The sequence below is a fragment of the Phaethon aethereus genome, assembly GCF_964289735.1.
Source record: "Phaethon aethereus genome assembly, chromosome: 1".
In the NCBI taxonomy this organism is placed as follows: Eukaryota; Metazoa; Chordata; class Aves; order Phaethontiformes; family Phaethontidae; genus Phaethon; species Phaethon aethereus.
The window spans coordinates 103364711-103382281 of NC_138575.1; the positions used below are offsets into that span (position 1 = coordinate 103364711).

Consider the following 17571-nt stretch of genomic DNA (forward strand, 5'->3'; position numbering starts at 1 on the left):
TCATCTAGGCCAAAATGGACATCTTACTGCATAGAATCATAGAATCACAGAATCATTAAGGTTGGTAAAAGACCTTTAAGATCATCAACTCCAACCGTCAACCCAACACCACCATGCCCACTAAACCATGTCCCAAAGTGCCATGTCTACACGCTTTTTGAACGCCTCCAGTGATGGTGACCACCCCTTCCCTGGGCAGCCTGTTCCAACACTTGACCATTCTTTCAGTAAAGAAATTTTTCCTAATATCCAATCTAAACCTCCCCTGGTGCAACTTGAGGCCATTTCCTATCGTCCTTGCTCACTGGTGGGCAAGGTGTCTGCCCTGCAGCCTGCATGACCCCTCCTTGGCTCCTGGCTTTCCTTCTGGAGCCACCTGGCTCCTGCTGCTCCCTGACAGCAAGCTCAGGAGGATCTGGTACATTGTGAGACAAGATGAACATGGTGATGTGCCTATTCTGATGTTTCCAGTAATGCTTAAAGCGTTACCAGGACCTGGGGTCCTAGGTGAGAATAGGGGGTGGCAGATAACAGGGGGGCCCAGGAAATGCAGGAAGGAGTGGGGGAAGAGGCAAAGACCAAGTTCAGTAAAGAGGCCTGAGTTTGGTTTTGAGATAGGTGGTAGAACAGTGGATGAGGTGTGAGAGTATGTGTGTGCTTGGAAAGGCAAACTTGCTTATTGAAAATAATTTGGGAGCTCACATTATACAAAACTGATGCTGCTGTCCAGAATCTCTTTTTGTGGTTTTGGGTTGGGTTTTTTCCCCTTTCATCTGTCTCATTGACATAATTGACACTTCCTTCACTGAAAGTTTGCATAGTGAGTCACAGTTCAGATAGGATAAAGGTTAGAGATAATCTGATCTGCATCATCTTGATGTGCAGCAGGAGTTGCTTTCCCCCCCTTAAACTTTCTACTGATCTCTCTCAAAAAACAAATGATCTTCACTGGCCGTAGTTAAAAAAAAGGAAATTAGCAGGGCAATAACCACAACTGGCTTTAAAACAAAGTTTAATCGGTTTACAGAAGGAATTGGGAAATATGGTTGCCTGCAACAGAGGACCCTATGTTTGACCTAAGACAGGGTTACTGAAGTGGCAGTGTTGGCACAGGCCCAGATTAAATTCTGGCCAGGTTTTTCTTGCCCCAGGCATGTGATGTCTCCCACATTCCTCACTGTTCCCCTTGTCTTCTGGAGAACATCCTTCAGCATGTGGTTGCAGTTCCTTCAGAGCCTGTGCAGCATAATCAGAGCTATCACACTGCTTCTCACACAGCCATCTTCAGTGGAGCTACCCAGATAATCTCGATAGAAATGAATAGTGTAGCCTTCACTTGGAAGATTCTTTCCAATCCTCTGTCCCAGAGTCCGCTTGAACTTACTGTAAACCTAGACATGAGGATACACATGGTGATAAAACACCTCCATGCATTTCCAAATCACTGGAAAACCCTGCCTCTTGCCCTCAGTCTAGTTGTTTTTTTCATCTGCTGGTTAGGTAATGTAAGTCTGTTCAGCTCCAAAGGAGGTAGCTGTTGTTTACGCTTAAATCTTTGGCTCAGCTGATTGTGTTTGTCACTGCTGGAGTTGCTGGCAGGTAAGATCAGATCAGATGGCTCTTGCACCCCACCGGTGGCTGGTTTCTCTGAGGGTTAAAAAATGCTGGTGCAAGCTCAGTCTTCTGGAGGCTATTCTGTCTTGCTCAAATCCAGTGAAACAGCTTGTTTTATGTTTGTGAACCACTTACTGAATTTTCTGTTAAACATACAGGAGTCAATCACAATTGTTAAAAATGTGTAAAATGGTGATGTAAACTCAATGAGAAGCGGTGATCATTTTTAAAGTCATTTTCACTGTTGTGGAAAATCATTTATATTCCAGTCTAGTTCCTGATACATAAATGCTAAATCTCTGAGGAGAGACTGCAAGAAATAACTACTATCTTGTGAATACAAACTTCTGCGAAGAGTCAGAAAGGTGACTTTCAGGCAGAAAAGTGACTACTTGCTGTTATATCACTGTAAGAGTTGTTGCTATTATTGCATCTGAGCGCATTTGTTTTACTTTCCTTCACACCATGTTCCTTTCTCTTGTGTGCAGCTTTGGGACCCACCCTTTAGCAGCCCTTCCTTTTAAAGAAATTCAGATAATGTGTGCATCAGCTGTTTGAAAAACAGAAGGCTCCAGTGATAGCTCTCCTACGGCTAGAGGTGGGATTGGAAAATAAAATTCATAAGCAGTGGCGAGAGAGAGGATTTTCCTAGGTGGGGTGGGGGGCAGAGAAAAAACAAGGAACAGATCGTCTTCAGAGCACCATGTCATCACTATTCTTCCCCAGGCACTGCCCCCCCCAGTGCCTCTGAAGGAACTCGTGTTTTAACTGTTCGATTGTGTGCTGTTTAGCTTAGCTGGCAATGGAGTTCTCTGGACCGTTTATACTGACTTGTAAATAACTTTTGTAGTACTGGGGCCATTCCAGTGGATAAAAGGAAGTATTGTGCCAGTATTTATATATTACTTTTTTTTTTTTTAAACACAGTTTAATTCAATTAAATTACTTGATATGCCAACGCTTAACTCCTAGGTACCTGGCCTTGGAAACCCAGCTCCAGAATTATGGGCCTGTGCTTTCCCAACAATGCATGGAGTTTGTCAGGTATCTCAAAATAGGGTCTATGTACCCTATTACTATGTAGAGAGAAAAAAATATTTGGAACTTTTGTGCCACTAATACATTTTCATTCACTCAGGATTCATGGCTATAATCTTCTTTCCAAGGTATGTCTTACAGTCGCTCCTCAGAAAGAATGAGCAATTTTATTCTAAAAAACATGGCAGCGACTACAGCTGCTGCTACCCAGTTCATAGAATCATAGAATAGTTTGGGTTGGAAGGGACCTTCAGAGCCCACCTAGTCCACTCCCCTGAAATGAGCAGGGACATCTGCAATTAGATCAGGTTGCTCAGAGCCCCGTCCAACCTGGCCTTGAATGCTTCCAGGGATGGGGCATCTACCAGCTCACTGGGCAACCTGTGCCAGGGTTTCACCACCCTCATTGTGAAAAATGTCTTCCTTACATCTAGTCTTAATTTACCCTCTCTTAGTTTAAAACCATTTGTCCTATCACTACAGGCCCTGCTAAAAAGTCTGTCCCCATCTTTCTTATAGGCCCCCTTTAAGTACTGGAAGGCTGCAGTAAGGTCTCGCTGGAGCCTTCTCTTCTCCATGCTGAACAACCCCAACTCTCTCGGCCTGTCCTCATAGCAGAGGGCTTCCAGCCCTCTGATCAGTTTTGTGGCCCTCCTCTGGACCCTCTCCAACAGGTCCGTGTCTTGCCTGTGCTGAGGGCTCCAGAGCCGGACGCAGCACTGCAGGTGGGGTCTCACCAGAGCGGAGCAGAGGGGCGGAATCATCTCCCTCGACCTGCTGGCCACGCTTCTTCCGATGCAGCCCGCGAGGTGGTTGGCCTTCTGGGCTGCGAGCGCACCTTGCCGGCTCATGTCCAGCTTTTTGTCCACCTTTACCCCCACCCCAGTCCTTCTTGGCAGGGCTGCTCTCAATCCCTTCATCCCCCAGCCTGTACTGATACCAGGGGTTGCCCCAACCCAGGTGCAGGCCACTTATCTGCTGGCCTTGGGCTACAGCGCTTTCCCACAAAGTAAAATATTTGGTGCTTATTTTAGGGGAATCTGGCCAGGTCCATCAGCCCAAGAAAGGTGAGGCTGACACAGCTCCATGTTCCCAGGTCCAACTGACACAAGGTCGAGCATGTATTCCTATTCCAACATGCCAGCTCCTCCTGTGGTCTTGCCATTAGAGATGCACCATCTGCTCTCTCCGCCTCTCACCCCCACCTCCCAGGGCACATCACCCCCTCACCAGCTAGTCCACCTTGATCGTCACTAGTGCTCACACCCTCACTTGCTCCCTCTACCACCGCTGACTTAAGGCCTTCTGACCCCTGGTCCACATTAGCGGACAGCACTTGTCACTCACTCATGTCTCTCCAGTTGCTGGCACCCAGGCACACGGTGTTCTGGTCCCGGCCCAGCTTCTGGCACCCAGACCCTCACTCAAACCAGTTACTGGCCCCATGGACACATGGGGGCCCCTACGACCTGTGGTCCCAACTCCAGTTGCTGGCATTTAAGTTGACTCACTCCTACCTCTCCAGTCACCGTCACCAGGCACACGGGCTCTCCAACCCATGGCTTGTCTAGAGGCTGGCACTCAGACCCCCATACACAGGCATACACCCAAAATAGAGTCTCCTTAATTCAGAAAAAGAGTTATAGAAGAATTTAATAAGAAGATAGGAATGGGCTGTGCTGAGCAGGTGCAGGGCGTGGCAAACAAGCACATCACCCAGCAAACCATTCACACACAGCTGGCCCTTTCTATCCCCTTATCCCTCTATCTTCCCACTTGTTCCTTCCCAAATCACTTAGATCTCTCCCTTTCTTTGCCTTTGATTTCTCCTCTAAGCATCACATACAAAGTCCTGTGCAATCCCGAAATGCTCTTCCCCTGCATCCCATAATGTGTCCTGTATCTGTAGGCTTCAACCCCCCTCATTCCTAAAGATGCTGTGGTGTTGAACCATCTTGATGGGCTTCGTGCCTGCACCCTGGGGCTAAGGCTTTCCTAGGACAGCCCTGGGAGGGGCCTGGACAGGTTTTCCCTTCCTCCAAGTCCTTAATTTTGGTTCCCACCTGCCATCTATAGATTTAATGGAGATGGACATTTGATGGGCTGATGGCTGTTGTGATGGGTATGGGAGGAGCCAGGGCAGGGTATTATTTGGGCTACCCCCATGCCATTGTGGGTGTGTAGACAAGTTTTTACCACATAATCTCACAGTTGATGTCTCTTTCAGGCTGGTTATGGAGGTTTTAAACCTACAGTTTCCCTAGAGAGGAGTACAAAGTGGGAACTTTGCCTTTTCAGTCCAATAATTATTATTGTTTTATATGCAATGCATAAACATTTCAGGGATCAGAACCTGCAGGCTTCCCCTTCCTAGGCAAATGATTTAACCAGTAAGTTACAGCCCTCAGCTTTCTCCTGGGCTCACTCCTTTTGACATAGCGAATCTTGGGTTTCTTTCTGAACAGCTGCAAAAGGAGTGGAGGGTGCCTTTCATCTCAGCTGTGTGATTAAGAATGTTACTGTGAACACCTAAGAGTCAGGAGGCCTCTTCACAAAAGGTAAGCCATATCCCCCCCGCCTTGTTCGCCTTTGCAGGGCTTTGCTGAGTGTTAGACCTATTGTGAATGTCCTGGATCAGGCCTCACAAGGTGATACCAGCATCTTCCTTCCAGGTTTCTGGGGGAGCTCAAGTGAGAGCTGCTATGCTTCTGTCTGCTCTTCAGAAATAGTAGCATTTGTGCTGGGAGTTGCAGTGCAGCAGGTTATGGGCTTGTGGGATGCATGGGACTTGCTGGGCAGGTGCTGTAACCCTACTGACCAGCACATCCCAGAACCACTAAACCTGTTAACAAGGTACGTGGCAACCAGCTGCCCATGCATGGTACAGCTGCATTCCCTCTATGCCATAAATTTCAAACATCTTTAATGCTGTGGCTCCAGTGAAACCACCACATTGTTCCGGTATCCTGAACAAATACCGGAAATCCTTAATATCTGATAAGACTAGGTTTTCAGGTGGAAAACAGGGACCTGTCTGTGACAACCCAGATGTATGTAAGCCTTAGTTTGGGTGCTTGTTAGACATCTAAGTGCTCAGGAGCATCTGAACATGCAGAGAAGGAAAATTGTAAGCATGTAGTCAACTTTGACGGTACATGTGTGCTTTCAGTCTCAAGCTGCTGCTGAATGAGGGGTTTTTAGATTGCAGTTCTAAACGTTAGGTGCCAAAAATTTTCCAAAGTCTTGTTTTTGGATCTGGCCCTAAGTAGGGTGACCTGGGTAATTATAGACCTGTCAAACTGACAGGGATCCCAGGCAAAAGAATAGACTCACTGATACAGGAGTTGCTTTGATAATGAATTAATGTAATTAATGCCAATCAACATGCATTTGCAGAAAATAGATTCTGTCACATTGGTTTGTAATTGTATCAAAAAGATATTAAGTGTGGTTACTAAAGGTAATGCATTCAGACAACGTGAGGCCTGTGACTTGACCACACAACACCAAATCAAGGAAATGCAATGATACAGAGACCATCCAGTCCCTAGTTAAAACATTTGCTTAGGATGTCACAAAATGTAATTTTAAATGAGGAATTGCAATTGCACATTTTCAGCAAGATCTTTATTAGGTCATTTCTTGTCTGCATGCTACTAAACATTTGTTGGTATCTTTGAAGGAAACAGTCATCACAGACACTTGCAAATGATACAAAGATTGAGGGAATAGTTAATAACACAGGTGATAGAGTGGGATATCCACCAAAGAGCAGCTCCCCATGTGATGCTATATCAAAAGGACTAACAGCATGATCCCTGGAAGGATAAACAAAGAAATATTAAGCAGGAGTAATGATGCTGTAGTACTTCTGCTTTCACGCTTTTAGCAACTGTACCTGGGATACTCTTTGCAGATACGATGTTAGCTCAAGCATTTAGCAAAATAACAGTCTGTTGAACTTCCAAAGAGAATGTTAAAGGGTGCTTTGATCATAATCTGTCATTATGTCTGTTCAGAAATGCCTCAAGAAGGCCTTTCCATCTAGCCTGGCAGTACTAGAAGTTGAAGTTAGATGAAATTAGGGGCAGGGTGAGGTCCCTTGCAATCCAAAGTATTCTGTGATTCTTTTTTTAACAGATATGCTGTAGTTCAAACAGGATGTAGTGTGGCAAAGTGATGTGACCTGTTTTATTAAAAGATCTGGATTAGACAATCACAAAAGTTCAGTTTGTGAACTCCAGCTCTCTGAAGGTATTTGTGCTGCCCACAGTTTTGCTACAGCCAACAACCATAGAGGGTTTAACAGCTTGTTATCTCCTTGGCTATCTGTAGGTATGCAAGCAGAGTTTGTCTTCTTCCTGTTCTGTGTATTTTTCCGTATAGTGACACACAAAAGATTGTGAGCTAGGATGATTCAGTTATGATCGTCTACCTATATAATAACTTCACAAAATGTTATTGCTGATTTTACTTAAATGAAAATTTCAGGTTCACTCTGGAAGGGTAGCGAAGGTAAGCTATGATTTTTGGTCTCAAAAATAATCAGGAGCAGCATGGTAAATTTATACAGAGGAGTGAATACTATAGAAAGATGCTGTTCTCTTGGGTTTGTTCTGATGCTGAATTTATATTACGGAACTCCAGGTTCATTGGAATGAGAAAGTAAAATTTCTCCATTAAATATTCTAAACATTTGTTGGTACAAATATCATGGTTTACCAAACTACAAAAGCAGTTTACATATCCATATCACCCAGTCCTGACATTAATGGGAAGTAAAAGCTCTGTATTATCGTGCTATCAAATGTATCCAGGCAGCTCAGAAAAAGCAACATATACAGAGGGTGCATGTATTTTGGCAATGTCTTGCTGTGAAGCTATCAACAATTAAGAAGAGATTCCAGTGCAACAAAGCAAACGAGCAAAAGTTATAGTTAGTAGCTATTCTGAAGAGACTCACTAAATGCTATGATTTGATGATGTGTCACCTAATAGCTTCTGTAATGTGCTGGTCTCAGTACTAAATCATGAGAGCAGTGTCTAATGGCTGAACCTAGTATGACATCCTAGAAAGCTATTGAAATCACTGTTTCTATGGAAATTTCTACAAGGGGAATCCAGGGGCCTGAATGGATGTGCAAAAGTATGCATGAAGAGAAGTATTTTCATGCAGTATAGCGGGTTTTCAGGGATGTTGCTGGGATGGGTCATTCTGAGTGAGGTGCTGGTGTACATCATTCCAGATGCTGGTAATTTAAAGAGCTGACTCTGCTTATCAACAGAGGAAATGACCACAAAAGACTGGTACTGGAAGATGAAAGGAGGGAGGAATGAAGTAGTTGGCAAGAAAAGAAAAGAGCCATCAGCTACTACAACACGAGTAAAAAGTGAGTTTGTTTGTTTCCCTGTGTCGTGGTTTAGCCCCAGCCAGCAACTAAGCACCACGCAGCCGCTCGCTCACTCTCCCTCCCACAGTGGGACAGGGGAGAGAATTAGGAAAAACCTCGTGGGTTGAGATAAACACAGTTTAATAGGACAGAAAGAAAGAAGGAAACAACAATGATAATACCAACAAAGGAACGTACAAGAACAAGTGATGCCCAATACAGAAATTGCTCACCACCCAGTGATTGACAGCCCGTCCCCGAGCAGCGATTTCCGCCCCCCGGCCAACTCCAGTTTATGTACTGGGCATGACGTCGGATGGTAGGGAATATCTCTTTGGCCAGTCTGGGTCAGCTGTCCCGGCTGTGCCCCCTCCCAGCTTCCCGTGCACCCCCAGCCTGCTCGCTGGCAGGCCAGCACAAGAAGCTGGACTGTCCTTGACTGCTCAGCAACAACCCAAAACATCAGCACATTATCAACAGTTCCTCATCCCAAATCCAAAACACAGTCTCACACTAGCTTCTGTGAAGAAAACCAGCTCTATCCTGGCTGAAACCAGGACACCCTGAAACAATTCAATTGAATTTGTTCACGATTCCACTGCTTAGAGGAGAGCTACTCCAGGTAGAGTCAGGGTATCGCTTATATCAAACAGTGTTGTAGCGTGGTAGGTATTCTGATTCAGTCTGGGGCTAAATTATGCAGGACAGGCATGGGGAATTTGGTCATACAGCATCAAGGTTGTCAAGTGACTGGGGGAGATGAAGGTTGAAGTCTATCAGCATGCTGTTTTTAAAGGGACAGAGAATCCCTGCTGGGCTGTGGCTTGAAGCGATCTGACTAATTGCACAGGAATTTTACCCACCGTTTGAAGGTGAAATTGCGCTAGCTGCAGTCCTGCAGCTTTCTGTCTCCAAGAACTGGCTAAAAGGAAAGATGACATCCCAGATGACATTAAGCCAGCTCAGACGTTGCAATACTCAGGTCAAAGGTCTACAGAGATCTGGAACATCTATTCAGGGCTCAGGCATCCATCATATGTGCATATATACAAATGACAGCTCACATTAAGTGAAAAAGAACCGTACAGTGAGTTTGAGTATATGAAAATTTCAAAGCAGCTATAAATCCAACGTTACATGCAAAACAATGGTGCTTCCTTGTATTGAAAATCTTTCCTTCCTTTGTTTTGAGTCAAAAGTTTAGCAAAACTGATGTATGCCAAATGTATTTGCAAAAGCTGGAGTAGATGTAAAAAAAAAAAGCTAGGAGTAGCTAACAATAGTGACGCATACGGGATTGTACTGCTCCCAGTGTTAAACATATGAGATAATATCAACATCAACATTGTCTCAGGAAACTGTATCAGCCTCCTGGCCAATTAAGTTACAGAAGGGCAATGCACCAGGATTTCACTTGAAATTTTGAGGGTTATCAGGAAAAATGGCTAAGGGAGGGAGAGAAAAATAGCTTTGTGTTCACCTTTTAGGAGTCTTTGTTCAGCCCATACAAACCTTCATGGATTATAGCCGATACATAGGTAACAATGGTGAGAGGCTCTCAGCTGATGCGAAGTATTATAGCTCCATCTGAGTTTTCTGGAACTGGATGTATTTCTTGAGGCTGAAGTCGTGGCCCTTATGAGAGTTTCCACTTTGCCTTCCACCTGCAAGTATGCACAAAGGCAGTGGGGTGTCAGATCACTGCCTGCTGAAGGAGAACAGCACTGTGCACTGTTGCATATGTACATTTGTGGGTGTAACAGGGTCTTAGTTCTTAACAGTGGCTCTTCGCTTGCACTGCAAAACAGTTAAATTCATAATGTTTCAGGTCAGAGGAACATCAGGACACTGACTGGGGTGTGTGTGTTTGGTTTTTTTTTAAAGCAATGTTGAATATAACTAAACTTCTGTGTGAAAAGTATTTTTAAATAACATTGAATAGCTCCGAATAAAGCACTTAAAAACAGACTGTCTGCCTAGGGATTGTCTTTTTGCTTAATTCCACTTTAACTATATTAGCAGAGGGACTGCAACTGTTCAAAAACAACCAAAATGTTTCAACACATCTTTTATCATCGCAAACATGCTGTTTTGCTTTTTCACTCAGAAATTATTGATCTATTTTTTTCATGCTTTTGAAAAAGCTTATTTTGCATATAGAGAAGTTCAATCTGAAAGGCAAAATTATGAGGAATCTCCAGGCGATTGGAAAAAATTCTGCTAGAATGCACATGGCTTGCAGAGTTTTACTGCTGGCATCCCTGTGCACCCTGCCTTTAGCAGCAGGACATCTCTCACACCGCTCCCTTCTGGGGCCCAACTTGGCGTTAGAAAACTGGAATCATTTATGTTCTTTGGCAGATTCTAGATGAGAAGAAGTTGAAGCTGACTACTCCCATCTCTCATGGGGATCACTGACGTCTGCAGCGATGGCTACTTTGGCTATAAACACCAGCCAAGCCCCTGAAAAGAAAAAAATGCCCAAAGGTGAACAACACACAAAGGGAAGCTGTGCTGGATGCAGTGAATGGTGAGTGCCATGTTGGATGGTGGTTCTCTCTGGTGCTGAGCCACCAAAGGTGGCATGCTGCTGTTTAGCCAGCTGTAGGCCTACAAATAATTGCACTGGCTTATTTCGCTTTCACAGAAAGTTTAGAAGTTTTAAGTACAGTACATATATATACATGTGGGTCCACTGTGGCCAGGACCGTTTAATTTTAGAGCAACATCCATCTTTTTAAAAGTGATCTTTAGCTCTATTTCTAGTTGGCTGTCCCCTTCCTCCCAAAAAACTTCCATCCCCTTGCAAGACCATGTTGGCATGAAAATTTAACACCCCACAACTCGGCTGTCCATCGTTAACAGCCAAGCACCTCCTCCTCATCTAAAATTCTATCCCCTCTTCATCTAAAATTACAGTAATTAGGCGCAATGCCCATGTTCGAAGTGGAAACCCCAGGGGAATTCAGAAGCGGAGCAGTCTACATGCAGTTCCCAAGGCATACATTTGGTTAATTGGGGGGGAAATAGATGATCGGAGCGGACATTTTAAAGTGGCGACTAGAGAAGCTGCCCGCCGGGCCGGGGCCACGGCAGAGACCACTGCGCGCCCCGCGGGGCAGCCGGGGACAGCGCCTCGCTCCGGGCTGGGGGGCCGCAGCACTTGCAGAGAAACGTGCCGTGGTGCCCGTCGGCTAAGGACGGCCCCGGCAGCCCCCCAGCGGCCCCGGGCAACCGAAACGCCCCTTTGCCGGGGGCAGGGAGGCAAGCAGTTTCGGGCAAGCTGCGTCCCCGTTCTGTCCACCGCCGCCGCGCCCGGACAGCCGCGGGGGCGGCCTCGCCGGGCGCCTCCTCCCCTTCCCAGCCGCTGCAGGAGCCGGCAGCCGGCGGCGGGGGAGGAGCGGGGCGGAGGGAAGCGGCTCTGAGCCACACCACGCGGCCGCCCGCCCCGGCCGGCTCTGCGGGGAGGCGGCGGCCGGAGCGAGCTGCGGGCGCGCCGGGAGGGGCCGCCCCCGGGCCCCTCCCGCCGCCCGCGGGCCCCTCCCGCCGCCCCGCGGCGTGGTCGCGCCCGCCCCGCCCCGCGCCTGCCGCCCGCCCGGGCCAGCGGGAAGATGGATGGGCACGTCCTGGGTTGGATCGTCCTCCTGTGGCTCGCAGGTAGGGCAAGCGGGCTGCCGGGCACGGGCGGCCCGGCGGCCCCGACGTGCCTGTGCTGTGCTGCGCTGTGCCGTGCCTGGTGGGCTCTATGTCTTTCTTTAGGGCGAAATGGTGAGGTTTGGGGAAATTCCCCAGCAGGCTGCGGGAGAGCAGCTGCGGAGGGAGATAGCGTAGTGTGGCGGTCTCTTCGGCGGTGTCCCGCCGTGCAGTTTGCGGACACTTCGCGGAGAGGGGCTGGTCCCGTCGGGGACGGGGGGAGGCAGCCGGCGGCTTCTGCCTGCCCGGGCCCGGCCGGGGGGGGCCGTGGGGCAAGTCCGGGGGAGCCGCTTGGGCCGCCGTTCACCGCCGGGCTGGAGAGAGGGGAAGAGTAGCACACTTCTGGAGCGGAAGGTGGGAGCCGGCCCGGAGAGGCAGCAGGAGCGCGGCGGAGGCCGGAGTGTCCTTGGCCGCGGTGCAGGAGGGATGGCGGCAGGAGGGCTACCCCAGCCCGCCCACGCCGGGCCGGGAACAATTGCAGGAACTTCTCCTTACCCGGCGTCCTGGCCGCACACGCCGTCTCACAGAGGTGTGAGAGGAGGGGGCTGCCCTGCCTCCGCCCCGGCTTCCAGGGGGGCAGGATCCGGCCCTCCCGGTGATGGTGCAGTGGTGCCCAGGCCTTTGTGAGCGCCGGACGGGACTGCCTCCCGCAGCGCAGCTCGCCAGCCGCCTCTTGCCCGGCCAGCTCCCAGAGAGGTCGGGCAAGCCCTCTCTGAGCAAGGGGAGCCGGAGAAGACAGCAGAGAGGGCTCTGCGATGGGGAGAGGGTAGGGGACACAAGCCGAAAACGAGCTTGGTCCGAGGGCCGGACAGCGAGGAAAGGAGAGGGTAGGGATTACAGCAGAATGAGAGTGGCCAGGCAGCCGGGAATCGAGGAGAAAGAGGGAGCTCTGTCAGGTCAGCGGCAGGATCGGCCACCCCTGAGCCGGTGTAGCAGCCGGGCACAGGCAGGAGCAGGAGGCTTTAGGAAAAGCTGCAGCACGCTGACTTTGCCAGGCAGGCTGGTTACAGACTGAAAGAAGAAACAGACACGCTTGGATTAAGTGGCATGTATTTCCCACCACCACCAATTTATCCCACATAAAAGACCTCAGGCTCTTCACTCTTCCTATTCAGATTTAGGATTCACAAGCAGTAAATTCAGCTTTTAGTCATAACACCTCTCACCCACCACCCACCCACCCCTTTCCTTGCTCTTTCACTCTGAGTCATCTTCAACACCGGCGCCTGCCTACTGCTCCCTTCCAGGGTTTTGTGGCCTCATCTGGGGCTTCAGCAGCTTCCAGCTCATCCTCCCTCCTTGCCTCTCTCCCTGCCTTCCTCCCTGCCATTTGGCTGCTTCCAAGCATATCCCACTTCACTGAGTTGGTCCAGAGTGCCAGCGCACCCACAACTACCACTACTTTCCTACTAGCCATAGTAGTATGGTGATAAATAGCATCCAGGGACTGGTGAAGGAGTACATGGTGTAGATAAACATGACGTTACATTCCTCCCTCTTTTTAAAGAGCTTCATTATCTGGACATGTCTGGCTAGGTCAGGACTTTTCCATGAAGCTAAAAGGCTGGGCTGTTGACACCTTTCTCCTTCCATTAAAGGTAGTTGATGATTACTGGCAGTGACCGCCGGTTCGGAGCATGCGAGATCTATGCAGAGAGGTACCGCTGCAGTAGGAAGACCTTCCAGTCTCCTCTAGTCCTGGGTTTTTGAGACAGGGCTGCCTGCTGCTGGTGTTGTCGACCTCCAGCAGGCAGAGGCTTCCGGCAGGCAACAGGTTAGCCATAGCTCTGTGCTGAGAGATGGAGGCAGTCGGCGTCAGCTTGCTCCCCTCCAGCCTCCCAGCTGCTGCCGCCCGGCGATAGGGCAGGCGCTGCTGTTCTTTTTCATGGCAGAGAGAAAGCAAATAAGCGAAGGGGTGTGTGTGAGAGTGAGCGTGTACGTGTGTGCACAGAAAAGGGAGAGAGGCTATCCAACATGGATTCAAGATTTTCCTCTCTCCAGTGGCTGTGCAAAGGAATGAAAGGTCTGCATCAAGGTAAGGAGCCCTAATCCAGCCAGTGGTACACTCCACTCTGGAAAGAGAAGTGGGGGTTGGGAAGTGGAGGGGCCAGGGTAAGAGGCAGAGTGCAAGATGGGGAGGAAGCAGGGAGACAAAAGGGAGCAAGAGAGAGAGGCTCTCGCCCCCTTCTCTCCCCTCCTCCCTCCTCGAGGTGGGCTGAGAAATTTCTAATCAGCACTCGCAGTTCCTTTCCTCCCAGCAGTAACTCCTCTCTGTCCTTTGTTTGTTTTTAATTTTTGGCTCTTGCGTTTGTCTTTTGTTTGGTTTTGTGCGCTGTGGCTCTTTACTGCAATTTCAAAAAATCCTGCGTGAGGTACAATGGATTTGGTTTGGCTTCTCTTCCTCCTGCCCTGCTCTCCCACATGCTTAAAGCTAGTGTTTTAATAACAACAGCAAAAGGATGAAGAGCAGGTCATCCTTTTCTCCCTTTTGTGAAGTGACATGGGTTAGGATATGTGTGGGACCGTGTTCTTCTCATTCTAGAAAAAGAAGGTAAGATTTGTCAAGTATCCTTAAGCCCCTGTGTAAAGCTGTTTCTTGTAAACTACCATGTGCAGCTTGATTCTGGAATGAATCCTTCCCTTGTGTTTGCCACTATTGTTATTAATACTGTAATTCCTCATGCATTTAAAACTAGAGACAAGTGTTGCACTGGAGACTGAACACCAGTTTTACGTACAGAGCAAGCAGAGCAAAATTTTTTCCACTTCACAACTCGGGTTAAGCCTGGAAAGATTGCAGTTAGAAGACTCCACATTAGAATGTCATCTTCTCTCCCTTTTAAGTAATTTTTCACCAATAGTTTAGCACTCGGTACCGGTTTACTCTTCCTATGCAGAAGAGCCACTGCAATGCAATGGTATAGTACAAAGTGGGCTAGATTTATTACCTCTGCTTTCCCAGACACAGTTTAAGAGGGCAGGCAGAGGGGACATGCAGGAGCAGAGTTGTGTTTTGCCCTTTCCTGGCCAACTGAGCAGACTTCTTGGGAAGGCAGGGAAATGGATGGACTGTTTTATCTGCCTTGATTTAAAATATTCACCTGACTTCCCTTGACTGGCTGCACACAGCATAAGCATAGTGTAACTGGGAAGAAATCTCACATTTTTCTCACTTTTTATTCCTGTGAGATGACCTCGAGTCAAACTGGCACTGGTGGAAATCGCAATGCCACCCTAAGGACAGGTGGCGTGGTGTTAATAAGGCTTGGGGAGACCTCCCATTTCTTCTCCTTCGTTCTCAGGTTTCTGGTGGTGAACGATTGCAGAGTGATAGTTCTGGGAATGATTTCTGGGATGCTGAACCAAGGCTGTAAACCAGGAGCTGTCTGACAACTGTAACAGCTTTCAGGCAGTAGTAAGACAGGGTGGGTTTGAACTGGTGGCCACAACTGAGATAATTCAGCTGGAAACATCCAGGGTGACTTTTGTAAATGTGTGAAAGGGGCAAGTCTTAAGAGAGTGTAATGAGCGCAGGGAAGCTGGTGAAGAGAGACCGATACCCAGAGAAGCCCATGAAATGTCCTGAGCTCTTGTGAAAGCCCTTACTCAGTCCTTGCCATTTCAGGGCTGCGTACTTCCCCAGAGAAGTCGGGAGCATGGGGTGCCTGGGGGATGGCATCACAGAGAACGGGGAAGACCAAGGAATAGTCCAGTGTCCACTGCAGTCAGCTTGCAGAGTCTGAGCCATGTCCTACATGGAGTGTTTTTGTACTGAGGTTCTGTGCTGGGTGTGCAAGGCTGTGCTTTTCTCCGACTGCTTTGTTTTTGCCTCTTTCCAGGTTAATCGGTTAGGGAGCTGAAATTCTCAGTTTTGCTGTGGAGCTGTAAAAGGCAGTACCGTGCTTTCACCTCAGCTGCAGCTGACCTATTTAGGCATTGGTTTCTTGCTGGCTGAAAAAGTTGTCAATTAGTGGCCACAGAGCTAAGAACACAAGTCTGATAGGAGCCAGACCAAGACATCCAATTCATTTCCCATAAGCCACTCAACACAATCTGATGGTGATGGCCTTTGCTGATAAATTGCATGGATTGGATTTAGTCCAGCATGAGTAGACAAGAATCTGTGCAACACAGTCTCAGTGATCCCACTGGCTCTCCATTCATCTGTTTGCACATCTGTTCATAATCTCTGACTTTTCAGTCTTGAAGCCCAGATCTCGTACTTCCTGTTTCAGGCTTGATCCACATTTGAAAGTGTGGATGGTGTGCCTTTATTCAGCAGTGGAGCAAAGAACATTTTTAATTGGTGCTTAGTAGCCAAGGTACAAAAAAGAAGGATATAGCATCCTTTTGCCCAACAATTTATTTTGTTTGGGGAAGTGATACAAACTACCCTAGGAGCGCTATCTCTTACCAATGAACGTATGCCTTTCCACCAAACCCCTTAGATATAGTCCAGGAGTAGTTCTCCTGAGGTGCCTGATTCCGGGCCCAAGGACTTCTGTGCTCCTGTGTGCACAGCTGACACTCCTGTCAATAAAGGTGCATAACATTGGGGGATGTAATTTTTGTAGTTTCATGGCATCAGCTGTACTGCCTCAGGCAGGTGGTAGTGTGAACCAAATAATTGCAAAGAAAGAGATGTGATGCGTGCACAGATAGGGAGACCTGTGCTGACCTAAAGAACAATGTGTGCTGCCTTCTCTTGGACTCAAATCTTACCTTACGTGCTAGAAGGATGCAGTCCGAGACCTACTACACTGAACTACAGTATTTGTCTTTGCCATTATTTACAGGGATTAGTGCTTCAGATCAACTTCATTCTAACTAGATGATCTTTAAGGTCCCTTCCAACCCAAACCATTCTGTGCTTCTATTCCTAAAGGCTAATTTAAGGCCATGTAGTGAAGCTAAATCTTCTGGGATTCATCTTGCCTCGGGGAGTCACAGGCTTCTCTGGTGGGCAACTGAAAAGCAAGAGCCTAAGTTATCACCTCTCAGTTGCCTTCTCTCTTTCTCATGGAAGGCACTTATGAAGATCAGGCTCACAAGGCTCAAATGCACCCTTATAAATACCCCTTCTATAATCACTTCCTGGAATTTTCTCTAATCACCACTAAAATTTATTAGTGGTAGCTTGTATGTAATGTTGATTGCATAGTTTGAATGCATCATCTGAGCATAGTTTAGGAAAAGATTCAGAGGGAGGAGACAAATGGACATTGCCAATGAGAAACAGACAAAACCCATACAATTATATTTCTGAAGTGTGATTATTTTTAAGCTCTTTCTCTGGGAGTGGATATATACAAATGCACAGACAAACAAAACCATGGATTCTTTTATTTCCTGGGAGTAAGGATGTCTGTGTTTTTAAGATGCACTTGATTAATATTTGCAGACCTTTTTCTGGGGATTTAGGAGAACAAGAAAGAAGGAAAGCAAAATCATCACGTAGTCATGAGACTCCCATGAGCTACATTTTTCTCGTGAAAGTTCAAACATTGTGAAATTCACAATGAACAGGTTGCTTCTCTGGAGTGCAAGAATTACATTTCCATCACGGTTTTGAAATAAGGGCTAGTCTTTTTCTGTCTGCATTAGTGAAAACATAGCAGAGCACAATTCAGTTTCATTTTAGTCCTACTTGTATTAAACTAGGCAAAGAGCTACCACCGTGCTGTCACTAAGCTTGTCATCCTTTTTCACATCTTTCATTCTCTTTTGCTCTGCTGTATAAAAAGCCCAGAGTTCTGTCCTGTGTTATGTTATGTCTGAGGTTTTTCTTATCTTGGCTAGTTTCTTGAAGACGTCTGAGGTCAGCAGTTTCTTCTTG

General features: G+C 47.5%; 1 protein-coding gene across 1 annotated transcript in view; it reads left to right on the top strand.

The window, feature by feature from the left end:
- Positions 1-11653: 11653 nt before the first annotated feature.
- The window catches only part of ILDR2 (immunoglobulin like domain containing receptor 2), a gene marked incomplete at both ends in the record, with an annotated part of 35535 nt that continues 29617 nt past the window's right edge, over positions 11654-17571 (top strand). Inside the window, one exon of the mRNA XM_081996450.1 lies at positions 11654-11699. Coding sequence (XP_081852576.1) covers positions 11654-11699 — 46 coding nt within the window. The remainder of the gene's footprint in view (positions 11700-17571) is intronic.